The sequence below is a fragment of the Lacerta agilis genome, chromosome 6, assembly GCF_009819535.1.
Source record: "Lacerta agilis isolate rLacAgi1 chromosome 6, rLacAgi1.pri, whole genome shotgun sequence".
Lineage (NCBI taxonomy): Eukaryota > Metazoa > Chordata > Lepidosauria > Squamata > Lacertidae > Lacerta > Lacerta agilis.
The window spans coordinates 20473088-20500889 of NC_046317.1; the positions used below are offsets into that span (position 1 = coordinate 20473088).

The 27802-nt window shown below is 43.7% G+C and overlaps 2 protein-coding genes across 8 annotated transcripts in view; one reads left to right on the forward strand and one right to left on the reverse strand.

Annotated features, from left to right (window-relative positions):
- Positions 1 to 1792: 1792 nt before the first annotated feature.
- Positions 1793 to 15446, reverse strand: GCLM (glutamate-cysteine ligase modifier subunit). Its single transcript, XM_033151552.1, has 7 exons — positions 15026 to 15446; positions 10336 to 10401; positions 8889 to 8973; positions 6480 to 6536; positions 5021 to 5223; positions 4602 to 4716; positions 1793 to 3911 (listed from the first exon to the last, which is right to left on the reverse strand). The coding sequence occupies exons 1-7, from the start codon at positions 15149 to 15151 to the stop codon at positions 3739 to 3741; spliced, it is 825 nt and encodes a 274-aa protein (XP_033007443.1). The 5' UTR covers positions 15152 to 15446; the 3' UTR covers positions 1793 to 3738.
- A 3080-nt stretch (positions 15447 to 18526) lies between these two features.
- Positions 18527 to 27802, forward strand: part of LOC117048128 (very-long-chain enoyl-CoA reductase-like) — a 28739-nt gene continuing 19463 nt past the window's right edge. For 6 of the 7 annotated variants that reach the window (XM_033151553.1, XM_033151559.1, XM_033151554.1 and 3 more), the window contains exon 1: positions 19450 to 19780. In XM_033151553.1, the coding sequence (XP_033007444.1) occupies positions 19754 to 19780 (27 nt within the window). In that variant the 5' untranslated portion in view covers positions 19450 to 19753. Of the gene's footprint in view, positions 18620 to 19449; positions 19781 to 27802 lie in introns of those variants that run through there. The other variant, XM_033151555.1, reaches the window with a different exon arrangement.

Sequence of the window (27802 nt, forward strand, 5' to 3'; positions counted from 1 at the left end):
GTTGGTGTGCTTTCCCAAGTTCTCCGGGTGAAAACTTTCTGCTCCCCGAACGGTTCTCGTCAACGGCACCGGACCGGAACGGCTCGCCTAGATCGGCGCACACATGGGCTTCCCCCGCGCGACTCTTCCGTTCTCTTCGTTGCTGTCTTGTGTGTTATTGTTTTAGCGTACATTTTCACTATGGGATATTTATGCCTCAACGCTTTTGTGTATCTTGATGGTCTTTATATTCTGCTCAGAAGCCTCCTTTGGCATTGGGCTGTATATAGAATCAGAATTGTAGAGTGTAAGGGATCCCCGAAGATCAAAAATAAATAAAACAAACGTTTATTACAATAATGCTCTTAGTCTGCAGGCAGGAGGTTTGTTGAAGGGAGGGGATTAGAGCAAATTTCCTTCAGTGGGGAAAAGGAAATTCTTATAAACGAAGGGGAACAGCTTTTAGGAACAGGCGCCCCTTGTCCATTTCCTGAGAACGGGACTGGCAGTTTTCTGTTTTTGTATCTGCAGCACAACTTCAAAATGTTTTCTGAGCGAGGGCTGCTGCCTAATCACCTTCACGCCTTTGTGCATTTCCAGACACGCTGCTTTTGGCCTTTAAAGCCCAAACAACAGTTTGGGACCGGGTTACCTGTAGGACTGTAAGTGCCTACCTTAACCATAAGATCCACTTCAGAAGCCTTGCCTCTGTCACATGAAGAGAGGCAGGTAACCACCCCCCGAACTTTTAGTGGCACCTCCCTATGGGAGCAGCCCTTGCAGGGAAGCTTAATTTGCACCAATTTAGACTTTTCTATTGATAGTTAAAGACCTAGACTGTTGTAGCATGGACCTCTTTTAAACCCCAAACCTGTGTTCATCTTTGGAGGTTTAGTGAATTGTTTGCTATATTTATGTACTTAATGACTTTATGGGTTTTTAATATTTTATAATTGCAATGTTTGACGTATTCCAAGCTATAAAGAACATTGTTATGGAACAGCCTAGAGAGATTAAGAAAACACCTGCTCCCTCTCAGCCGGTGCAGTCACTGCTTTAAAAAATTGTAGTGTGCAAGCACATTAACAAATGGATCTGACACATGGAAGATCACAGCACTTAATTCCATGACGTAGGAGGGGCTGCAAATCCTGTAAGCAGCTCTGGGGTTGCTCCTGGGATCAATTATATAGTGCTCTGCCAATCTCACCTGCCTAAACACAATAAAATCTGGGACTGGTAATTTTTGAGATAACTCGATAGAAAGAGGGCCACAAATCTCTTCCCCATAACCTATGTTCTACTGACCCCACAGCTGCTGCTGGACCTCCAGCCAGCACAACTATTGCCAGGGATGGGAGCTGTAGCAAAATATCTGGAGGGCTACAGGTCCTAATCTCTGATTTCTGGTAACTTTTTAATGTATTTGCTTTTTTGATAGGTTTCTTGTCTTGTGTATTTTTGTTGGGAAGCCTCTGGTGTGATACACACACACAAGTTAAGAGTTCAACATTAAACCAACAATGCCATATAACAGTGGTTTCCAATTAGCTAATTATTGAGGACTGTTTTCCAAAAGCCAAGCCACTGAACTTCTACTTTTGAAAATTTTGACATCTCTATGGTAGTTTTTGTTAAGTAAATGCTTCCAGGCAGTGCTTTTTTCTAGGGGGACGCAGGGTATGCATACCCCTAAACATTTTGTGAATCTGAGTTTGGCCTCATTGAGGGGCAGTATTTCAACATAACCTGAAATATTATTTGAAAATTTGCATAGAGATACACACAAAGAGGAGAAACAGTTACCAGTTAATTTCTGTAAAGCAAGTTTTTTTTTAATCAACAATAATTTTCAAACTAGTAAAAGCTCATTAGGTACAGAAGTTTAAATAAAACCAGTTAATTCTGAAGCAGACTACATACAACTGCAGCTGTCTACATCTTTTGTTCTGCAACCCCTAATTTCCATAAACAGACTTCCTGCAAATTCAGTACATACTATTTTTAGCAATGTCGCCAGAGTTACTTGGATATTTATGCTGCAAATCAAAGTTTACACCAGAATCCTGTCTGAGAAGCTTTACTTAAAACATTTCAGGACCCAAACATCACCACATGCTTAAATCCCCTTATTCAAAAACTTTACAAAAACTTGAGAAGTTTGCCCACTGGAATGGATTAAAGTATGTAAACAGGATATGATAGACAAAAGCATTTACTCTTTCTAGCTACCCATTATGATGCCATTTTTAATTAGAATGTAAAACTCTGGACTTCAGATAACAATTTACCACCCCTCATGAAACCTGTCATTAGTGCATTAAATAGGTATGCATATACAAATACAAAAGTTAACCTTCCTCAAATGGCATAAAAGCTTCAAAATGTATTTGGCTGTACACTAAATGTAAAACTAGAAAACTGCTTCAGTTATAGACGTTTCCATAGGTTAAAAGCAGTCCAGAGCACTGAATGCCCAAACTAGTTGACAAAAACAAAGGGTTGATGCTACACAAAGGGCTTGCCTATGCTTTGCACAGGTCCAAGTAGTTTTCCATTTGCCCTACCACTTTCCCCAGGAAAACCCGCTCTTTATTGCTGAATCAGAGGAAACTTCAATCCATTGAAAACCCAACTGACATCTGCTCTGATTCAGCAGTGAATAAGTTTTCCCAGGATAAAGTGGTGGGAAAAGCAAAAGTGTGGATGAGCCCTTAGTTACGCTTTGAGTGGACCTGCTGTAAATCATCACAATTTAAGTCAGTCATGAGTAACAAATTCCATTTATTTCAGTGGTATACGCTTATTCAGTCTGGAACCAACCCAAACTAATTTTCGTTTAACTATGACAGCTCTGATTTTCAGACAGAATTGGATCTCCTGCTTTTTTTGGGACTACAACTCCCATCACCCCTAGCTAGCAGGACAAGTGATCAGAGATGATGGGAAATGTAGTTCAAAAACAGCCCTAGAGACTCAAATTTTGGGAACCCCTGATCATGTATGTAATGTCAAGGTTATATATAAAGCCAATCATCTTTCTATGGGTCTCAAAATATAAATCATGCTTTAGCACTGGCAAAATGAAACTAGGCAAACTTTGACAAAGTTAATTCTATTTTTGACCAGTGCTCTCCAATACAGAAATACCATGTCCCTGGGCATATATCAAGAGAAATGTAGTATAGACATGATAGAAGAAAAAAGTTACATAATACAAGTATTACACTGTATTATGACTGGAGTGGTGGGGAAACCATATACATTCATGAATATATTAAACAATTTACTTGCATACACTGAATTTTACATCTCTGGTTTAAAATCAGAGTGCTCATTCCACCAGTGTTCCCAAATTTACTCTGCTGTCCGCTTAGCAGCAATAAGGTTTAACAAGTTACATTACTCCTTGCAAACAGAAATATTTCAATCAAAATATACCTAGTCAAATTCTGTTTATATTAGTCATTAAAATATTTCAAATATTTTTATATATAATCTCTAAATCAGCTGAACAGTTAATGAAAAATAATATTTCACAAGTGAGCAAGCTGAACTCAACACAAAACACACATGTATGAAATAAAAAGAAACTGGCAGAGAAATAGGGTATCAGACTCTTAATCCAATATGTAATTTGGGCTTCACTGACTACTTGATAATAAAACATTTTGGTCTTTACAAATTCCAGTTTGCATCTTGGTGCAATTATCTAGCAGAGACAGGGTCTTTCAGAGCAGGTTAATGCCTAGGTCCATCTTAAGATGCTGGGATTCTTTTAGCTTGCAAGATGTAGCCTTTGGATTTGATGACTCCTCTGCTCTTAACAATGACTGAATATCGCAGAAGCCACAGTGGAGTCCATTCATGCACTTGGCAATCTGGGATACTCTCCTGAAGTGTTTCTTGGAAGCTTGCTTCGGAAAGGAGTTCTAAGGTTAGAACAAGGACAGGAGAAGGTGATGATTAGCAAAGCTTTTAGGAAACTGAGCTACCAGCATTCAGAATACCAATATTTGAAATATGTATATATATATAATTACAATAAAGCAAACACACTACATGGTTGAACAGAGTCCTGATATTTGCCATGCCAGAACATCACCAAGACCAACACTCCAGAACCTTCTACAGTTATTCATTACTTGACCTTTTATAATATGTTAGTTTGGACATTATTTTAAAAGTCCAGATTTGTTCAAATCAATCCAGCACTGCAGGATTTATATCCTGGCTTATGACTTTATGTTTTGCCTGCTTAATGAGTTCCTTGACTGCATTAAGTCCAAATCAATACCAGTTTTTAAAATCTCCAAACATACAAGTGGTATAAGCCAGAAATTCATTGTTAAAAAGGTGGGAATAATGAATTCTTAGCTCAAATGATAACAGGCAGTGCACCCTATGCCCATGTTGTCCTCAAACATTGGATTCAGCTATTCTGGCTTTCATTTAAGCTGGCATCCAGAAAAGGTTCTTTTTCTAAACATTGTGCCCTACACAGAATATGGAACTAACTGTGATAATACAGCTAATTTTTCATGATCATAAAATGGCAAAGCATAAATGGACCTTTGGTCTACTCTATCAAGGCAATTCCTATGTTCTTAACGGGACCTTACCTTTTGGATCATTATGAGTCAAAAGCTGGATATCAAACTCTTTAGCAAATGCAGTCAGATCTGGTGGCATCACACAACAGGATGCAAGATTCACCTGGTTACTGCTTGGTTTCACCTAGAAAAAAGTACAAATTTCAGCTTTCCTTTAAATATAAGATAGCACTATGGTGTTTGCCTTACATTATATTTTATTAAGTGACTGCACATTAATGGAAAGCTGTTCCGTTTTATAAATTAAGAAAAAATGCTTCACATATCAAACATAGGGATGCAACTACTCACTTGCCCAGCTGGTTATAAAGTGTCTATACTGTACTCAGGTTTAAAATTGGATCTGATTTCATAATATATTTAGCAGAACATATTAACAGAAAAAGCAGCAGATCCAGGTTATTTTAGTTGAACAGACAGCCTCTTACCTGCGCCCACAAGAATAGTTGCTCCAACAGTGCTTTATCTAGATCAGAAGTCCCTATGGCAACAATCTTTTTGTTTTGAACTAAGTTTTCAAGCTCTGCCCAGTAAGGTTGTAAATATTCTAAGGAAAGATTAATTCCATCTTCGGTTGGAGGAGGAGCAATTATCACAGAATCTAACTGGTCAACACCAAGGGCAGAACATGCTAAAGAGAGAGAGAGAGAAATAGAATAAAAATGAATTACAGAAACACAAATCTACTTGTCTTCTAATGACTTATTCTATCTCCTTGTATAAATGTTCAGTTCCCTGAATCCACAAAATCCCTTCGGGAAACAAATCTATTTTACAAGATCAAGCTAAACTATTTTTGAATTACAAGAAAGAACCTATACAATAGGTATTACTTTGCAGCAAAATATGCTGAAGAGAGGAAGGAAAGCAGAGTTCTTAATAGTTCTGATCATACAATAGTACACCAAGGAAACCACACAAAAGGGTTATTTTCAGAGTTTAGCTATCAGAAAAATAAAAGACTAATTTTTGCTTGAATTGAAGCTTGCTCTGCAATGCAAAATCTGGATTTCTTCCGGTTCTAAATAAGTTGGTGTGCACTTCTGGCCTACTGAAATTAGGTTTGAAAAAAGTCTAATATTAAAGCCAACAGGAGCCCCACCCCTCCAAAGCCGAAATGTGGCATGGTCAATTGCGAGGAGGCTCACAGGCGCCATACCCCCTTGCTGAAAATGCACCCTCACCCAACTGCACTTAGGTTAGAAGTCTTACTGCCTCCAATGCAAACTCCCCCCCCCAAAACCTAATTAAACCTAACTCCCCCCCCAAAACCTAATTAAGTGTGTGTTGTGTGCTGTATACGTATCCATACATGTGATATGTGAGGTATGTTCAGGTATGTATGCATGTGTTGGTCAGCCCTGCTCACCTTCCTTTTAGCTGCATCTGTTATTTGAAAGATGGACCCTGAAAAGGAAACCACGAGAAATGCAGCCCCTCGACTGAAAGTGATTCCCTCCCCCTCATTTCACTGTCTGCCAACTGTTCAAAGATGGTAGGGAAAAGGTAGAAAGGTCAATAGATTTTTAAAACATTCATGACTAGGAAAAGCTTTCCATAGTTCCAGTTACAGGTGGGTAGCCGTGTTGGTCTGCCATAGTCAAAACAAAATCGAAAATTCTTTCTAGTAGCACCTTAGAGACCAACTGAGTTTGTTCCTGGTATGAGCTTTCGTGTGCATGCACACTTCTTCAGGTATCTGAAGAAGTGTGCATGCACACGAAAGCTCATACCAGGAACAAACTCAGTTGGTCTCTAAGGTGCTACTAGAAAGAATTTTCGATTTTGTTTAGGAAAAGCTTGTTTCGGAGCCAGAACAGGCTTTACAAAGAAAAAGAAAATACCCTACAAACTTTGGATATGTTCAAATGTAAGTTGCCAACTTACTCATACTGACTGCTTCTCTGATTGATGAAGTGTTTGATCCCGCGATAAACAATTTTGCTGAAAATAAAAGACGAGTTAATAAGGGAAAGCAACATCTGCAAGTAATGCAAATTCCCAACCGTGTGTTTCTGACCATTTAATAGCACATCAAATCTGCACAGATTAATGACTAAAACACTGCGGCTGAGGGCATAATTTGAATGCAGAAGGTCCCGCGTTCAAATTCTAGAGTCTCCTAGAAAGGCTGGGAAGAATTATGCAGCCTCCTCCTTCCTTTATGTTGATGTATTGCACAAATACAACTTAGCTATATAGCAGCAAGAACAACAACAAAAACCGCAAGACGTTCCCTCCTCCAAAAAGCAATTAATTTCCAAGAACACCAACTGTTCCAATTAAAAAGTCTGACATATATTACACAATGTCCGCCTTTTCAGAGACTGAGCTAAGGGTTATTTGCTGCTCTAGGTTATTTCTCGGTTTATAGATTTCTAGGCAAGCCTCCCATTAAGATGAAATGCAAAACAAGCTTATAGAAAGGTTAGATTTCAAAGCAATTTGACTTAAGACATGTTTGCTCAGGTCCTTTTGGTGAACAACGACCCACAGATTATTTCTCTACATGTGAAGACAAGGATTTTTTGCCAATGAGCTCCTGACGCACTGGATGAGTTAAAGAATGGCAGAAATGTTGTTTTCCCTTCTTAGTCCACGGGTTGGGGAACCTTTGGCCCTTCAGCCAAGTCCCATCAGCCCCAGCAAGCATCGCTGATGGCCAGGAATGATGGGAGTCATAGTTCACCAACATCTGGAGGGACAAAGGTTCCCCACACTTGCCCTTAGCCCATGGCTCTGCCTAGAACGTGGTGATGAAAAATCTGCTTCTTGATTTCACTTACAATAGATGCCTGATTTTTTTTTTATGGTAGGTACTCTCAGAATCATTGATGGAACCGAGATTGCCTTATCAACTCAGATAAAATCCTTGGTTCAAAGTAATTCATTAACTTGTTCAGGAAGCGTACCATATGAAAGATTATTGGCTGCGCCTTCAATACCAAGCCCAAGAGAGACCCAGGTTGGCACACACCTCTCAGCAAGATTTACTAATATTTATGTAGCTATTTTTGAACTAACAACTGTTTTCATTTTCAGGGTGCAAGGATAGCCACAGAGCACTAGGATGGTTCCACGACCCTACTGCAATTGTGCTGTATCCTAGAAATGTCTGCCCGCACTTTGAGAAACTTCAGAATTGCCCCTTACTGAAGGAGAGACCAGAAGTCCATCTAACACATCATTCTGTATCCAACAGCCACAGGCCTCTGGAAGCTCACAAGCTGATGCATTATGCAATTGGCCATTCCCTCACATTTGTCCCAGTTCTGTTTTCATTTTACTTCCAGCATTGCAACAGCGGCATCAGCTGCTTTAAGGGAAAAAAAGGAAAGAAAAAGATATGCATTGCCTGAGGCTACGAGATGATCCTGAAGGTTTTTTTTGTTGAGTACAGATCTTGGAAATAGCAAAGCAGTACCAAAATTCTGGTAGTGTGCACTTTGGATACACCTGCACAAAACTATAGTTCAGTGTTATGAGAGCAAGCCCAGGGCACATTCACTCTCCCCTCCCCTCTGGTGTGGCTATGAGGAGGCGATCAAGCATTTCTGCTTCTATTTTTTATTAACCACAGTATCCTTAACTGGGGTCACTCTTAACTATACAGAGCAAGCCAGATAAATAAACCTGTGGTGTGCATGTGTGTGCAAGCCAGAGACTTGCAAAGGCTTGGCCTCATAATGCTAAATCACGATGCAAGCACAGCCTAAATGTAGATGAACTATTAACTGTGCAATGCTAACCATGTTTTCTCAGAAGTAAGCATATTAAATTTAAATACGCCCAGGTAAGCAAGGTTAAATGATCTTTCTTTTTATTACTGTGATCCCCTTTGGGAGAGGACAGTTGTCTGAAAAGCAGGATAAAAATATTAAAGGGGAATAAATAATACTGCTTTGTCCTATGAATTAGTCATCAGGTTGTTCAGTTGGCAGATCCTCAGCTGCAATCCTTGTCAGCAGAGTGACTAGAATAATGCAGATAAGAGTCCCAAGAGAAAGTAAGTGATAATACTTTACTGAAGTTAACTGAACAAAAGCAGCATATAATATGCAGAGAAATGAGCTTTGGTCTCCTGGCCAATGTGCTGTCTTTCAGCTCTGCAGCCCCATCCATTCATAATACTGTTAAGTTGTGCTGTGCTAGACCTCTTAATTTCCCAACCTATTCAATTTAATATTTCATAAGTCCTCAGAGGAAGGTGACTCTCTGTAGCTAAGAAGCTGGTTGACTAACATTGGGCCCTGCTCCATCCCATCTCTCCCGATGAAGTCAACAAACAAATTATACCTGAAACTTTCAGTTCTTCCCTTTCTTCAGGATTGATCTTTTCTATTGCTTGGGCTAGAGTACATTCAAGGGTTTCGGGCAGCTCCTACAAATAAATATGTTGACAGTCAGAAGAAGCTTACCAGTATTGGCAGCTAAGCACATCTTGTGTCATTAGAGAAGACATATAAAAAGCAGCCTTGAGCTTCACCAAAATTCCGTTTTCATATGGTGTTTTTTTTTGGGGGGGGGGGAAGCAAACAACTCTGCAGCAGATGCCCGAGACAAAAGTCCTGGAATCCCCCTGTCCGAGGCACCCAGTTGCAAAAGGCCTGGTCCACACTGCACAGCTGGAGGCCACAGAGGGCAAGTCTGACAAGCACCTCATCAAACTGTGTGAAAGGCAAAGTGCATCTTCAGTATGGAAGGCAGATTTGTAGCACTATGCATTCAGCCTCAAAAATGCAGGGCATGAAATGAAAACACATGCAACAAACAGTTTTAAAAAACAGTCACGGGGTTACGTTTACACAAACCATCCAATTACAGGGCCTCTGGTCCCATTCTAATTGCAATATGGGACTGGCAGGAGTGGATCAGCAATAAATCACATGGAGTAAACGAAATTAACTCTTTATTAAAAGAAACAAGGTCTACTCAGTAGTGCCAGGCCTCATAAGCACAACAACTCTTCTTGGTAAATACAGTAATGTCCCTATGAGACTGTTGTGGAGAATCAAGGTCCCTGCCTTACCCCAGCTGCCTAAGTCTCCTCCTCTCCCAGGTCCTTCCCAAGCAATCTGAGACTCTACCAGCATGCCTGTTTTTGCTCTTCCCTCTTCATGCCTCTTCTGGTTCTGGGAGACCAGAAGGGAGGGGAACTCAATTCTCCCTGCTCACTAAACCCTGTTACCTCTTCAGCTTCCAACACCTCTTCCCAGTCTTCTCCCTCTGATGACTCATTGTCATCCTACCACCAATCCCTGGGCTCTGAGCCTTCTCCCTTGGAGGTTCCCCAGCTGGTGCCTCCCACTATTCCTCTGTGTCCAACCAGTCCATGATAAAGTGCTGCTTTGGATATTTAAAGCCCTAAATGGCTTGGGATTCCAATTACCTAAAGGATTGCCTCTTCCCACAGGAACCTGTCTGGACACTCCCATTTGCCCTCCAAGGTCCTGCTCTGTGTCACAAAGAAGCATATGGAGGGCAGTGACCAGACATGTGTCAGCTCTCCACCTGTCCATCCCTACTCTTTGGAATAGGAAGGAATGCCTGCCTCTTGACTTTATTATCATTTTGGTTCCAGGTAAAGGCACTTTAATTCTTCTATGATAACTTTCATTATATTGTTTCTCTTTCCAGTAATAAAATTAATTTAACAAGGACAGGCTGAGTTTGGGCCAGAGAAAATTCTAATTATTTGACTAGCATACTAGCAAGGAAACACAAAACAGGAAAGGTCACTTACTTGCAATAGATCTGGGCTGATCTTTGAACTCCACTCATTTAAGGTTTTCTGAATGCAATCCCGCAGCTGCAAAGCAACATATTCACTATTCAACACCGCTTGGTTTCAATTTTGCAATACAGTGAGAAAAGGAAATTAAACTTGCCTCTGTGGATCCCCATATCTTCTCTCTTATGCACACAAACTAAGCAAGTTATACCTAGGTACAGTGATAGAACAAAAATGTGAGGACAGATGTAAACAGGAAATAGTAAAAAGGAAAGGAATCCTATTTTTTCTGCAATTCACCATGCCGGTTTTAAAGTATTGCTCCTTTCTCCCATTAGGCAAACGGGATGGCCTCCATAAGGTCACATTAGGGGCCTAGATGGGAAATGAGAGGAACCCTCAAATAATGCAGCAGATTCATGACTTTTGGAGGCAAAGGAAAGCAGGAACAAGTCACCAAAACCTAAAGAACTAGAAAATTGTGCTAGAAGAGTGCAGGGGAGGGGTACAAGAATGTAAGGCTTGCTGTGGCTTGTTCTTATCACAAAAACAGTGTTTTATCTAACATTTAAGCTAGAACCACAGATATGAACTCTTGCTTCATCTAAAAATTGGCCAGTTGTTCACCAGTAGACCACTGTCTTCTTTCTGCCTCTTTCTACCTTAACTTACCCAATACTTCTGTACAGGTTCTCATTTTTAACTCATCTGTATCCATATTATCTTCATTAACTGAAGAAAAATTAGGACGTTAGACAAGTTTCAACATCACTGTGAACTGAATTGAGGGCTGGCTGATACTGAATGACATGATCAATTAACTTTTTCAGTTAACAAGGCATAGGGAAGTTTGAGCCCAAGTCTTTATGAACAATAACTCCCATTATTATTTTTAAAAAGGGAAGAGAAGCAAAATCCAGCACCTGGTCTTGTAGATGTGTATTTCTCATGCAAAGATCATTTGCAAAAGCTACAAATTCATCCTAAGCAAAGCTTTACAATGGTTTGATTGATTTAATTGTTGTGAAACAATTCAATGAAAGATAAATATTAAGCATGTTGTGGGGATGTTTAATTTTGCCAAACTTTTGGAATGAGAAAACTAAATATGATTTTTCCTACTAGAATACAGTAGTATTTGTCTATTGAATTGGAAGCTGCCTCACACTCTTTCTCTTTCAGAAAGGCACCTTATTAACTGAGATTCTGATACAATGTTACAATATTTAAACATAACTCGTCAATTAACTCATTGGTTAAGAGGCCAATAATCAACTAATAATTCTTTAATCGGTTAGCAGCCTCATATTTAGTGTTCCCTGCTGTGATGGCTTTGGACAGTTTGTAAAGTGTAAAAAGTGCAGCTACAGAAATAAGCTTCAAATTTATTATCTGACTCGATTCCCCAGGTGTAAAACCAAAACAGTGGTTTTAAAAGTTTCTAGCTTTGTGGAACCCCTTTCCCATTGAGTAGTCTGTGCTGAGGAATCTCTGAGTGGTCTACATCTTCCAAAGGATTCTGGGGCGTACTCTATGAGCCACACTCGGTTTGTGTAGGCTGCCGGCCAAATCTTTTGGCAGCCAGTGAATGCTATTTACCGTCACCTGGCATGAACTGAAACTACGCCCTGTAACACACCCGACCCTTCCCTGCAGCTACGCATTACAGGGCCAGGCGAGTTGTAGTGCACAGTCTTTCCAGAAAACCTGTCCATCACTACTGATATTCTCACTGAGGAACCCTTGTTTTCTGACTTTCAGTTTGAAAGCCACTGGGTTAGAAACAATACTGTAGTTGTATGCAGAGAAAAAAGATAATAAAATAGGAACCCATGCTTCTGGCAGGTTTATTTTACACGTGTCAGAGCAATTCCCTTCATGGAAGTACAGTATTATTATTAATTAGACTCATTAGTAGCTTGTTGCACAAGAGGTTCCGAAGCAACACACAACATATTTAAAAACATAAGCATAATACAAATACACTATAATATCAGCACATTCACACAAAAGCACGTGAAATTCATAAAAATTACACAACAACTTCCATAATGGCAGCATACTAAGAACAACAATAAACTACACAAGCTGTGTTGTAGTTTACTATTATTAGTAGTATCGCTCCCACCCTGCCTATTGTAAAGTAATACTCACCTCTATTTTGATTTGAACTGAGGTTTTCATTATATTCAAGCAGGCTATGGGATAGCTGCCAAACATAACTTCATTACTACCTCAGAATGGTATGGGGGCCTATAGTTTGCAGAACAATGGCTCCCAATCCTCGTAATCCATGTTCTGAAACTAAGCTGCTGGCTTTATAGATGCTCAGTGCTAAGAACTGAACCTCATCTTTACAATAATAATTAAAAACAACAACACGGCAAGCCAGTTATCCAATAGATTAGCAGTGTACTTTCCCAAGAAGCCACAAAGCAAATTTTAATTATTGCTACACACTCACTATGCGTACTTTTGAAAGGACGAAAAAAGGTTATTGTGATTTGTGGCTGTGATAAACTTTTCTTCTCATATCAAGGCGGAAGTATGATCTGAAAGCAAAAGTCCTCTAAATGTCAACTGTTTTGACTGTAAATGGTTATTGTGGGATAGCTGAGAATAAAAGCTTAGAAAAAAACTTTCCTCAAGCTGAGGATGACTACTTTGGGTTACAAAATACAGTACTATAATATTTCACCTTATGGCACGCTGGGATGAGGGAATTTGACAATTATAAGAAAATAACTAGGGTCAATATGATACATGAACACTTTAGTCCAGAAGATATCTTGTCTAGAAGCTTTGAATAGATTTTATTAGCCATAATAAAATCTATTTATTTTTATTAGCCCTCGTTACATTTATTTAGGTGCCAGGAGGAAATGTTTCTCTTTAATCAGGCTGATTAAAATTCTATGTCCTTTTAAATGTATTTGCGGGAGGAGGAGCTATTGGTTTGTTTTTGTTTTTATTATGGATTTTGTGTCCTCCTTTTGTAAATTTTGTGTTGTGAACCGCCCTGTGATCTTTGATTGAAGGGCGGTATAAAAATTTAATAAATAAGTAATAAAACAAAAAGGAAATGATTAGAATGAAAGCATTAGTTTTACAGGATCATTTTTAGGCTGTTTAAAAAGGACTGACCCCCAAGCATAAGACCAATACAGCACTGCCTGTCAGTATAGCCTGAAGATGCAATACGATGCCAAACTAATTACAACAGGATTCCATATGTCAATTACAACCAGGGTGAGGCAAGGAAGTTTTTGCAGCTACATGCTGCAACACAGTTCAAGGTGCTCACATTTAACTGCTAAGCTAGGCATGTATTTAGCTAACAAGTTTGGGGTTGTAAAAAAAACCCAAACAGATATAATGTAAAAAACCTTTAGCACTACAAGATGTTGAGTAGTTACCATAAGTTAGGCTGACGTCAAAGGTGTAACTGCGTATCAAATTTCCAGTAAGTTGCCTGATCAAACATGCAACAGCTCATCAAACTGCTAAAATGCTAACAAGAGATTTGGAAAAGTCACTCACTCAGTGGTGTGTTATGCGTCTAGAAAGTATGATTCAGAAAAGTTTAGGGGAAACATAGCAGAATAAATCAAAGTGAAAGTGTATATGCCCTGACAGTATACCAAACATTATGTAGAAATGTTTGGGCGTCTTTTCGCCTAAGTGCTTGTTAAGAGGTTTTTTTAAATCATGTCAAAAATTTGGCAGAAAAGCACTTGTTAACAAATTGTGATGGGCTTCAATTTTTTTTCCAAAAACAATCCTACTCTTAAGGCTATTAAGAGAGACTAAGGATGCTTTTGAGGCTATCACAATTTTTCAGATGGGGAACCAGTGACAAACCAGGAAGTTACGGCAGTGCACATTACTGGGCAACAAACTGCTTTCCAAACATCAGACTTTTTGCAGCAAGGAAAGTGATAACAATTGCTTGGTGTGCTGTCATATAACCTGCCTACAAACCTTGTGCAAAACAAATCAGGTGAATGGTCTACAAACAGGTTGTTTGCCTGGAAGCAACCTGGAAGGCATTGGACAAAAACACAATACAGTGGAAGAAGCAAATTGTTTTTGCACTGAGGAAAATACACAGCTACAATACATAAACAAATAGATACTCTCCGTGGTGGGATTCCAACATTGCTCTGAACCCACAAACTCCCAAGCTAAAGCGGAGCCGAGAACCAGGAAATCAATAAAGGCTTTAATTCCCCTCCACCCCGATTCAGACAGAGATCTGGATTTTAATACCAACTCATTGTTTTTAAATCATCGTCTCCGTGCAGTTTGGGGGTCTTCCTCTTTTTTCCTTTCAACGCGAGAGAGACGTATAACAATAACTAAAACCCCAGTCATTACAACCAACGTGCTTTGGGAACACACACCCAGCGCTGCCTCCCGCTGCTTTTGCCACAGAAAGGAGACAATAAATAACCCCTTTCAAGGCACCGCGACGAGGAACAAAAAAACCTGCCAGCCCCCATATGTATTATTTATGAGGCAGCGGTCGATCGCAACGGCCTGGCTTTGGTGGGGGATACTCATCCCGCGCGGAGAACAAGATTCGGGATCCTCCGCGCCCCCCCCCCCGCGTTCTCACGACCAACAAGAGAGGGTCGGCCCCGGGCGTCGTCAGAATGGACCGTCCACGCCGCGTCTCCTCCCCCCTTTCCTGCAGGCTCACCTCCTCGCTGGGGGTGGCCGGGCACTTCTTCCTCAGGCGCCCCCAGTTGAGCAGGTTGCCCGTCTGCAGGTTGAGGGTGCCCGCTTGCCCCAGCAGCACCCCGGCGCTGCCGCTCTCGGTCCCCATGTGCGCTTATGTAGGCTGCTCTCTCCGCCCGCTGGAAGCCACTGGCCGCCGGGTCCTGAGGAAGGAGAAGAGGAAGGGAATCGACCCGGGCAGTGTCTGCGGCGCCTCTCTCCTTCCTTCCCTCCCTTTCCCTTCAGACAAGGGACGGTGACTCAGCAGGAGGGAAAAAGTGCCTTGTCACCGTCCCCGGTCACATGGCTCCGGACGGACACACACACACAGAGCCACAAGGGAGCGGGGAGCGAGGGCAAAGGGCCCTCCCAGCGGCGGCGGAGGCGGCCAACTGCTTTGATCCCAGCTGAACCCCGAGCTACACACACACACACGGACGGGGGGGGGGGTTCTCGCTGCCAGTGCGCATGCCCAGTAGTCAGGAGCATGTGCCGTGACAGCTGGGATTCGTGCTGCCCTCACCCGGTCTCTCCGCCGTGAGCGTGTTTTGGACCAGCGCCTCCTGCCGGTTACCTTAGTTTAGGACCTCAGCCCGTCTTAGACACTGCTTTCGCGCCAACACACGCCTCACAGCATAACGAAGTCGCTTTCTCTCTCCGCCCCCCTCCCCGCGTAAGGGCACCTTGTGTTGAGGGAGGTAGTGGGGCTGCTTGGCTACGGAAACTCGTACGCCTTGGCGCCAGAAGAATGCTCACGACACGATGCTGGACCCGTTTATTTCCGTAAAGGCTGTCCCACGCTGAGCACAACTTGATTTCCACAGACTGCTTTGTCAGGGAGGGTAGAAGTGTAGCATTGTGTAACTTGAAACTCATCAGCATGGCTGGTTTTGAAGGCTGTGATTCTTTAAATTATGTGCTGCAAAATTAACTGCTTGCATTCAACAAGAAATAAAATTACTGAATTATGAAAGTATTCCATGAATCCAAAGCACTTATCTGAGGAGCAGGTTTCATTGTGTGATTCCATGCCCTGGATTTGCTTCTTACCCAGAGTGGTGGTGGGACTGGAACAAGCTGCAATCTACATAGGCCTACTGTATCTGCTTGGAGCCTTGGACATAAGTCCTAGTGGGTCTTACTCCAGATAAGTGGGTGTCCGATTACCACTTTGATCACTCCCAAGTAGCATTGATCAACTTCCTTCCAACTGTCACAGAATTGTATTTTGTTCATTTAAAAAAAACGCTTCAGGGACAGTACTGTTTTAACATGTTCAAGTCTATAGGTGTCCTACTTTATATGAACAAAAGTCTACATATTATGGGATAAGCAATGAAAACAGCAAAGAAACGTCTATCCCGTTCCCATGCAAAAATAAAATCTCAAACGTCCAGAATAGTTCTGTGTTACTCCAGAACTTAGCACAAATCAGTCCAAAGTGCCTAATCACTGGTACTCAGTTATCCTCCATGAAAATGACTCAGTTAATTTCCAATATCAAGATTTGGAATATTATTTTAATTTCCCTTTTCCTTTGTAGCTGTTCCTTATAAAATTGCATGCTTTTAGATGCTGAACAACAGCATATGAATAATAGAGAAGGCATAACATATGAATGCAAGATGTGCGGAGTTCTATAACATTTTGTATGAAATCCAAATTCTGACGTGTAAATCATGCCTAATTTATTTATATTCCCCATTTGGAATAAGTAATCCCCCTTTTGTGTGTATTCTATGCAAATAATGCCTTCCAGTATTTGGAATTTGCTGCTGCAAGCTTCTATTTATCACTGTCCATTGGACTCCAATAATGCTTAACTAAACCTTGGCAACATCCCAGAAGGCTGCAGCTCAAATGGAAGGGATGTTAAAAAGCAGAGCTTAAGCACTATTCTGATCATACACCAAATCTGGCTACATTAATATTAAATAGTTGTTTTCTGGTAGGCATGAGGCACAATTAAGGACGCAATTCTGTACTTGATTTCCCTTGACTTGAGGGGGGGGGGACTATAGGGTGTGCTGGCAGCTCCACCATGTTGGCAGAACTGGAAATATGCTGCTGGCACAAAAGGTTTGCTGGCAGAACTGGTCAAAAGCAGAGGTTATATTTTATTTGGTCTTTATCAAGCATTTGTTCTGATTTGTTTGAGGGACTTAATATATGTCTTCCCATTAATCATTTGTTAATTACACACTTCTCAATGCATTTCACATTCAGTTTCCTAACTGCAAAAAGACGGCTTATTTTTTAAATAAGGATTTATTGTGCAAGGGCAACAGAGCATTTAAATCCACCTTAATTGCACAAATCTGAATTTCCTAGTATACATTCAAATCCCACCTGCAAAATACTGGGTTGCATCTAATGCTAGGCCTACTCAGAGTAAACCTATTGAAATTAATGAACATGACAAACAGGCCTATTTATTTCAGCTGCTCTACTCTGAGTATAGCTTGGTTGAAAGCAACCCACAGACTGGAACTACTTAACATCCCAACCTGTACCATATGTTTACTGTGCTTTGTTTAATGTTTTTGTAACTGATAAAACACTGTAAAATATTCATAAAATAAAAAAGGAGATAAATATATGGTTAGACTGATATGAAAGTTGTTTCTAGGCTGCTGCACTCTGCATGTTCATTGTGTTATGCCTGTAACATTGAGTGATGATTTGCATCTGTGCATGGAGTTGCATATTCAGCTGCAAGTATTCAAGGCCAAATGTGGACACTTACCTAGGCTGCAGTGGTCTTAATGGGATGGAGGAACAGACAGGCCTCAGTCAAGAGCACCTGACATGGATTCCAATCATGTAGGTGCTGGGTCTGCATTTGGGGCAAAAGCAGACAGCTCAGTACTGTTGCATACAGTGTTGCCTGCAGAAGGTTCAGTCCTCAGCTTTTCTAGGTAAGGCTGGGAAAGAGCTCTGTCTGAAACTCCAGAGAGCTACAGTGAGCCAACATAGCTGCCTTGAGTCCCATCAGGGACAAAATACATGTGATAATGATGATAATGTGACATAGACAACATAGAATCTATGTCAGGTGTGTGGGGAAACTTTCACTCTCCAGATGTTGCTGAACTACAACCCCCCTCATCCCTGGCCACTGGCCATGGTTGCTAGAGCTGATGGGAGCTGTAGTTCAATAACATCTGGAGGGACACAGGATCCCCAGTCCTGGGCTATGAGTAGTCCAGGAGTGTGTTACAGCATCTCCACTAGTACCCAAAGGCATGTTGCTTACTACTATGGGGAATTGCAGTCAAATACATAACTATGAATGAGTGGTAATGAAGGGGTTAAAACGATAGAGCTGGATTCCTAGTCTCAGCTAAGTCACTCCCCTCTTTTCCATGAGGAGGAAGTGAAGCCTTCACTTCCTGTTTCTTCTCTCTGTGGCATTTTAACTGACCAAGGAAGGCGTTTCCAAGCGTGTCCAAGCTTTGTTGCAAGCTTAAAATGTGTGTTTGAAGCCATCTTTCTGTATTTTCTACCCAAGAGTATTCTGCCAGTATCCTGCTGCTTCTTGGATAAATTGCATGAATCTGACCTTTTGGAACATTTTGTAAGTAAAACGTTTTAAATTTACTTAATAGGGGTGTGGTCTGTTGATTGCAAGCTGACAGGATAAAAGGGTCAACCGCTGCTTGATTTTTGCGTGTTTAAACTCGGCTATTGGGGGCTCTCTCCTGCTGGAGAGTGTGCAAGGTCCCACATTTTGAATCCAGACAGCCTGCCAATTCTTTTGTTATTTAGCTCCCACACGCGGGTCACAGGAATTCATATTTTCCCCCACAAGCTACCTCGGTAAATGTTTGAACTGAGGACTGACTCTCAATACGAGGTAGCAGAGCTGGGGGTAAATTTGTACAGGGGAGGCCTTTTATTCTTAATTATTCTTGGCTAGGAAGCTCATTGGGTGACCTGGGGTCAGCCACTGTCTCTCTTTCCTTCACTGGTTTGTTGTGTGAATACATAACTGCTGAAGCCCCCTCCCCCCCCCCCGAGTTTATTACCCAGGCGGCAAGCAACCCAGGAAGACTAAGGATTAAAAAAAAGGTGCTGTTGTGTTTCATATTATGTTTTCTGGTTCTTGTTTGTGAGCTGCTTCGAACTTTTCTGAGGAACAGTGAGGTATTAATACATATTAAGCAAACAAACCCTCGACCAGACGTGAGTAGTCACGTGAGGAAACCCAAGGCACATGGAGAGGCCAGGTGGACGTTCCCGCGCGTTTCTGTGCGCCTCGCGTGTGGCGCAAAGCCGCGCCCAGCAGCGGCAGCAGCAAACCCTCGCCGCCTGTACGGGTCTCTGCTTTCCCCCCTTTTTGCTGCGGAGCTGCTGAGGAACTGAGCGCACCCTGGGCTGCATGCAGCAGCGGCAGCGGTGGCGGCACCACCTCCTCCATCCTCCCCCCTCCAGGGGATGGGGCGGGAGTGATGGATGAAGGCGTAAACTGGCCGAGCACCGCTGCCCGCCCCGGTCTGGACGCGCCCTCCACCTTCTCCCCTGCAGGGCTTCCTCCTCCTGGGGCTAAGGAATCACCTGACCGTCCGGAAGACCGTCCGGGCGCCCCCCCAATTAAAGTGCATCCGCGGCGCAGACGGGAGGAGGAGGTGGAGGTGGCGCCGGCGCCGGCGGTGCCGATTGCATCCCCTACGCCGGTAGCTGGAGTCGGGGCCGGGCAGCCGCCTGCAAAATGGGCAGCAGGATTACTTTCTTCGAGGTGGGTGTCCCCCGCGAGCCTGCGCTAGGGAGGAGGAGGACGCGCCAGTGGGGCTGGGGAGAAACCCCCAAGGGGACCCAGGGTTCCGGAGCTGACTGGAAGAGGGCTGCGCCTGCGCCCTCCATTCTTGGGCTGGCTCGCAGAGGGTTCCTCGCTGGTGGGTGCCTTGATAATAATGAAGATGATGATGATGGGCGGGGGGAGGGAGCAGCAACTGCTCTCTCTGCATTGGAGCCAGCTGGAACCCGGCACTTGCCGCTGGATCCTTAAACACGTCCCGCTGCAACCACTAGGGCTCTCCAGCGTGCTTAGGGGGGCATGGCCTTTAAACTCCTCCTAAAGTCTGATGACCTAGGAGGACCCACTTTTAGACCAAGCATGCACTTGGGAGACCCACCAGATATTTAGGTGGTGCCAGTGTTTGCTGTTGCAGCACACCTTTGGTTGGCCCTGTGTCCTCCTGACCCATCAGGCTTGGGATGGGAAGGTTCGGGGTGCGTAGGTTGTTTCTTACCAGCAGATTTTCCTGTCCCTGCCTGAGCAGGAACTTTGCCTGATGCTTTGGGTTTTTGTAGGTGCTGCTGGTGTCTGCTATAGGGAAGCCCTTCTCTGTGGGAAAGAATGATAGTCATAATCTTTTGGCAGTTTCTTGGCATTCCTGTACCTCCTGGGTCAATGGGCAGCCACTGCCATAACACAGAGGATTATACGCTTTTTGTGCCACAGCAAACACACCTTTTTCTGTTGCGCAAAAAGCTTTTAAAATCAGTGTGTGTCACCAGGGGTTGTTGTACATAATTAGGTATGTTGTAAGAGTGAGCCAACACGTGCATGTTGGCAGGCATGCAACTGTATCCATGGACTTCAGATTATAGGGAAGGGCCATAGCACAGTGGTAAAGGTACTGTTTTGCTTTCAGAAAGCCCTGGTTCAACTGCCAGCATCTGCAGGTAGGGCTGCAAAAGACTGTTTGAAACGCTGCCAGCCAGTGTAGACAATACTTAGCTAGATGGACCTGACTTGATATAAGGCAGCCTCCTATGACCATCCAGATTTGTGTAATAACTATCTCCAGGCATCCCTTTCTTGATTACCTACCTACTTGGCTGTCACATCTTCCTACTACCGGTAGTAATAGCTGCTGCACTTTTGGCTGTGTTTGTAGAAGAGATGGTTGCCACCTTTGGCAACCTACTTTTCTAAGAACAACAAAGGGTTTTTATGACAGGAGATGGGAACCTTGGGTTTGGAGGCCAAACGCACCTCTCTAGCTGGCCCTTCCGACTCTCTTCAGGCCATGCTCCTTGCCTAATCCAAACCCCTAAGGAGCCCTGCTATGTGCCCTCGTTGAGTGCTTCTGCCTGACAAGTTTCCTTGTGCTGTGAGCATGCCTCTTTGCTTGCCTGCCATCAGATGTAGGGGCAAGTAGGTGTAGCTTGGCAGAAAGGGCCTTGCAGGCTGAAAGGGGTAGATCCAATTGGACCCAATCAGACGTTCCCCTTTGCTGCTGCAGCCAGGCAAAACAATTCAACTGATCAACTATTCTGGAGAGAATATGGGTGTCTCAGAGGAGTCCCTCCACTTAGCCATGTCTGCCTTCACTTGCTTTTGCCATTTGGGAGTTCCGCTATCAGTGGAGAAGCTGTGCCTGTGAGGAGCACTCCAAAAGGAGGTTGGTTCGTGCCAACTGTTTTATGTTTGACATTGGGATTTTCATTAACATTCCTTGGCATCCCAGCTCCTTTGCCAGGAGTTACGGAGGGCTCTCAGGCTGTCGGTTACCAAAGTTTCTCCTATGGCTATGGCTTGTGTTTTGTCTGGGTTCAAACCACACACTAAGCCCAAACATGGTTTTGTTTAATGCGGTGCTGAAGCAGTCTCTGGTTGCTTGTTTTGGAAATTGGCAAAACTACTGCTTTTCAGCAAATCTCCCAATTTTTGTGCTTTGTCATCTTACACATGCCTTCATTAGCATGCTAAGTGTGCTACAACAGTGTCTTTGTTTAGAAGAGGGTTGGGTATACTATGACTGAAAATAGAACATAGACTACATTTCAGACTAATAGGTGAAGGTGAAATTGCACTGGCCACAACGATGGCAACTTCCTGGAGGACTAAACCGCCACTTGCCTTGTCAGGTTTTGTGTTGTGCAATCTGAGCTGCATTTGAACATATGTAATCTTAATTGAGCATGGAACAATAACATCCTGTCGCGGTTTGTCCTCATCTTCTAATCTTGAAATACGTGGATAGAATATTTTTCAAGGCATCTAAGCAATATTGGAAATTAATTGCTTGCCCATTAAAAAACAACAACACTATTTCAGGCCTTGATCCAAAGAGAAGTGCATACCACACATTTGTACTCAGAAATAGTAACAGTTGGCAAAAACACTGGAGAACAAGAATAATTCACAGGGCAGTGGTTCAGTTCAGTGTGCACTTGCACATGAGATGTTTCATATTTTGGACTAACGTTGTGTCCATAGATGCTCTACAGATAGGCATATTCAGTACCTGTGAAGAAAAATTGAGACAAGAGAATGCACAATAATGAATGAACAATGAACCATGCTTTGTATGGTTTTAGTTTTGTTTTAAATGTATTGCGGTTTTTAATTACCTTTAGTAAATTGCATTGAGACAGTTGTTTAGATGGTGATGAATACATTGATGATGATACTACTACTAATAAGAATAATAGCAGCACATTTTTCTTCACATAAAGCCAGAATAAATTAAATCACGTACAGTACTTGGTCTTATTATCTTTGCCCTGGACATGCTTACTCAGTGAACCCTTTATAAAACTGATTTTGTTTGTTTGTTTTATTGGTCCATTTTGGCACTATTTTCATGATTTTTGACAAATGCAGACATACAAACTGTAATTTCTTTATAATAATTTCTCTTGTGCTCTGGTCCTGTTTGTGCGCTTCTCACAGGCATCTGGTTGGCCAATATGAGAAAAGGATGCTGGATGTTTTGTCTCCTTCCCTAAGCCAGGCATAAGATTCCTGGGCTTTGGGAAAGAGGCACAAGGGATCTGACAGGATGCTGGAGCCCTCTTGCCTCGTTCCCAAAGCTGGGGAGGAGGTGCCAGGGGAACATTTAGGGGACTGGCCTAGTGCTCCTAGCCCACTGAACACATGCCACCTGCCTATTCAGCGTTCTCACTTGTTTGCACAAAGTTTTATGATGTTGTGCCTCAAACAATTGTTAATCCCACACTTTCCATTACAATTTTGCCAACATTTGCTCCTTAATTTTTCTTGGGTGTGGGTTTGTTTCGCAAGAGCGCCACATTAATTGCACAACCAGAATTTGTTGGCACACCACTGAATCCCACCTACAAAATGGTGAGGGTCTGTAAGCACCCTTTATGACCAACATTTGGGCATGTGCCTTGCTTGGTTGTTTTTTTTTTTACCTTTCTGCAGCTCAGAAAGTTTAGATTATTTTACTAGAGAAAGATAAGTTACCAGGATATTTAACAAGCGCCTGTGATCTGCAAATAAGATACACAGTCCTGAATTACCCATAAAAGGGATGAGCCTTTCCTCTCAACTAAATAATGCAGACTAATCCCATAATGGGTGGAATCAAACCCATCAATAATACATTGAATAGGTTTTTGTCAAAAAAATGATGAGCAGCAGCACTTAACTTGAGTTGTCTGTTGGGTTTGGAGCTGTCTGGATCAGGACTCTGAAATCAGATATTCTGGATAGCACAATATAAAAATTAATAAGTATGTGTCTTGCAAAGAAAGCCTCTCTGCAGGAGACCTGGCATAACCTCCAACCAACCCGGTTGAACACAACCCATCAGTCATGTATTGTGACTTGCCAGGCCCTTGACAAGTGCCCTGTTTTTGGAGTCCAGAAAACCAGGAAAAATAGGAGTCTTCTAGAGGCCTGGTGAGTTGCCATATTTGGGCTGCATTTTGGCATGGGTAGGTCTGCTTTGCAGAGTCCAAAGGCAAATTATGAGAAGTACTAATATTAAATGAGCAGGAATTCACTGTGTTGGCTTCCCTAGAGGGCTTTTGCATCCACCCTAGGCTTGGAAATAGGTCATTCCAGTGCACGCATTTCTTTCCGAAAGAAAAGCATTTCTACTAGACGAATAAAAAGCAAGCTCTTCCTCAATAATTTATACCCCCTGCCACCCTAACTGATATTAGTAGGTTGTTGTTCTTGTTTTGCTGAGTTATTTGGAAAGCTGCTTGCTATCATTGGTGGGCTAGAGTTATTGGAGAAGTAGCAGTTTTAAGCGGTGACAGCTATGCTGAGTCATGTAGCTTCTGGGACCAATAGCAACTTGGATTTTACAGTGGTACCTTGGGTTACATATGCTTCAGGTTAAGTAAGCTTTAGGTTACAGACTCCGCTAATCAGAAATAACGCTTCAGGTTAAGAACTTTGCTTCAGGATAAGAACAGAAATTGTGTTCTGGTGGCACAGCGGCAGCAGGAGGTCCCATTAGCTAAAGAAGGAGAAGAAGAAGAGTTTGGATTTGATATCCCGCTTTTCACTACCCGAAGGAGTCTCAAAGCGGCTAACATTCTCCTTTCCCTTCCTCCCCCACAACAAACACTCTGTGAGGTGAGTGGGGCTGAGAGACTTCAGAGAAGTGTGACTAGCCCAAGGTCACCCAGCAGCTGCATGTGGAGGAGTGGAGACACGAACCCGGTTCCCCAGATTACGAGTATACCACTCTTAACCACTACACCACACTGGCTCTCAAAAAGTGGTGCTTCAGGTTAAAAACAGTTTCAAGTTAAGAACGGACCTCCAAAACCAATTAAGTACTTAACCAGAGGTACCACTGTATTTTATTTTTTAGAGAGAGGAGGCTCAAATTGTGTTTTCCAAAACAGCAGTTTTAAAAAATGAAGACACAGCCAAATTTCTTACACTTCCATCCTATGTAGGAAAGGGCTGTTCCCCTGAACTGTACCAACGCGAATGGCTTTCTAACAGTTTTCGCCCCTGTGCTAATGAGGTAGAAAACTAGGCTGGCGGGATGCGGGTACCAGGTAACCCATATTCCATCAGGACATTGCTTGCGCATGAGGTGGGAATTTATAGGCAGATCTGGGAGCATGAAAGGAGAGGAAACGGTTGGTTGGAATTGTATGCTTTCTTGAGTTTCGGTCCCATTGCTACACATGGCACAATGCAGAGAGGGCATTTGGGAGCCCAGGACGAAGAGAGCCTGGGAGTGTGTGTGTGTGTTAATGTCAAGATGCTTGTTCCACACTGTGGCATTTTTATAAAGTTTGCAAGCAGCAGATATTGCAGTGTAGCTTAGAACAGGAAAAACCCACTATTTTATACCTATGGAATTACAAATGTGTGATCTAGACAGTCTACAAAGGGGCACTGCATATACAGTTGTGTGCGTGCGTGTGCATTGTGTGAGTAGTGATCCCTGCACAATCAGATGGTCTTTTGCAGATGTTCTTCCACTTGATAAACTTTTCTTCAGTGGATGCTCATCTAACTTTTCCAGTCAAGCATCTGTTTGTATTTCCTCCAGTGCTGCTGCTTGGCAACAGACAATTGCAAAGAAATAGTTCCCTGGCATGGTTTATTGCCAACTCTGGCAGAGGAATTTTGATCTGAAAATAGACTTACATGGAGAAATGCTTGGAAAGATTAATTTGACTACTAAGAAGTAATCAGGTGCTTGGGGTATAAGGATAAATTATGCTCTTCCTCTAATTAAATCAAAAGGAGGCTCGCTTACGCCTGCACAGGCAGGATTAATTCATTTCGCATTGCTTTTATCCCAGCCTGCTTGTTCATAGATTGCAAAGTAAGCATTTTTCTCATGAGTGATTTTTTTTGGGGGGGGGATCAATATGGTATTTGGTTGTAAGTACCAAGTAGGACAATGGGGAGAGGTGGTAATTAGGCCCTGCAGTATTCCTGCAATGGCTCTTACATCTTTGAAACAAATCTATTTTTCTAGAAAAAAGAGGTTCCAGAACTCGCCATGTAAACCTCCCTTGTTCTCTTAGAATGGTACCTGAGAGGTGCCCGAGTTCTGGCACGTTCCGACTGGGGAAAAAAGCCTGTCTATGAGCATTTTGATAAATTTAATTATTTCAAGGTTTATGTCCCACTTACAACATTGCATACTCAAAGCAGCATAATTTGACTTAGCGGTTCATTTGGGAAAATACGTTGCCAGGGGCGTCGATAGGGGGGTGCGGTGGGGGCGGTATGCCCCCGGGCGACAGGGGCGACAAGCGGCGGGTGGGGGCGACAAGCGGCGGGTGGGGGTGACAAGCGGCGCCCCTCCCGCCACTCCCCAGGCAACGCCGGTCACCCTGGGAGCAGCAGCGCTGCACGGACGGGGTGCTCCCTCGGCCGTGCGCTGTTGCTCCCGGGGCGACGGAGCGAACGGCGGCGCGTGGGGGTGACAAGCGGCAGCCCCTCCCGCCATTCCCAAGCACTGCCGCTCCCTCCGTCACCCAAGGAGCAACAGCGCACGGCCGAGCGAGCACCCCGTCCGTGCAGCGCTGCTGCTCCCGAGGTGACCGGCAGCGTGGGGAGTGGCAGGAGGGGCCGTCGCTTGTCACCCCCACGCGCCGCCACTCGCTCCGTCCCCCCGGGAGCAGCAGCGCACGGTGTGTGCGGTGCTGCTGCTCCTGGGGCAACGGAGCGAACGGCGGCACGTGGGGGTGACGTCACCCTGGGAACGGCAGCGCACGGCCCGACGACGAAGTGCGCCTGCACGCACAGGCGCACTCTGTCATCGGATCGCCGCTTCCACAGCCTCCTTTTGAGCCGGAGAGCTTAAAAGCGAGCTCTTCGGCTTAAAAGAGGGCTGCAGAAGCGGCGCTGGCACTCCCGGAAACGCCCTAGGGGCGGAGCGTCATGACGTCACAATGTGATGTCACGACGCCCCGCCCCGGGGCGTTTCCTTTGCCGCCCCGGGTACCGCGGAGCCTTACTCCGCAACTGTACGTTGCACAGTGGTACCTTGATTCTCGAATGGCTTAGTTGTTGAACAAATCAGCTCCCGAATGCCGCAAACCCAGAAGTAAGTTTTCCATTTTGCAAACGTTTTTCGGAAGCCGAATGTCTGACGCGGCTTCCGATTGAGTGCAGGAAGCTCCTGCTGCCAATCGGAAGCTGTACCTTGCTTTTTGTACGTTTTTGGGGGGTCAAACGGACTCCCGGAACAGATTTGAGTTCGAGAACCAAGCTACCACTGTTGCTGTACTAAAGAAATGTGTTCTAATTAATAAGAAAAGAAAATACCACTCCTGTAACAATAGTATACATGCAGTGCAATCCTATGTAATACGGTATACAGTACATGTCTTCCCAGAAATAAGCTCCGTTGAATTTGCTTCTTCAGCAAATAAAATTTCAGGGCGGGATGCAATGACATATCAAGCTGATGTAAAAGTTCACTGAGTCAAGGAACCACCTGGAACATGGTGGAACCATCTAGAACATGGTGGAAACAAGATAGGGCACTATAACACCTCTGTGCTAGCATTGCAGGGGGTTGGCAAACTAAGGTCTGCGGGCCGGATACGGCCCACCAGGCTTGTTAACCCGGCCTGCGAACCTTGCGGACCCTGCCGCCTACTGCAGCCAATCAGAAGCCATGGACGCATCTGGGCACCACCCCTTCCTTCCCGCTGAGGCAGCCGAGCGGGAGGAAGCGGCAGCAGTGTGGAGGCTGCCCCCGCCACCCAGGCCAGTGGCATGGGCTCTGTGCCCCGTCGAAACAAAGGACGCCAACGCTGCTGAAGATGAGGCAGCGTTGGTGACTGTGGTGTGAGTGGTGTCGGCAGCTGCCGGGTGGCTTTCAGGAGTGGGGGTGCTTTCAGGAGGGGGTGGGTCCGGCCCCCCACAAGGTCTGAGGGACAGTGGACCAGCCCCCTCCTGAAAAAGTTTGCTGACCCCTGGACTAGAGCGTGGGTAGGCAAACTAATGCCCGGGGGCCGGATCCGGCCCAATTGCCTTCTAAATCTGGCCCGCGGACGGTCCGGG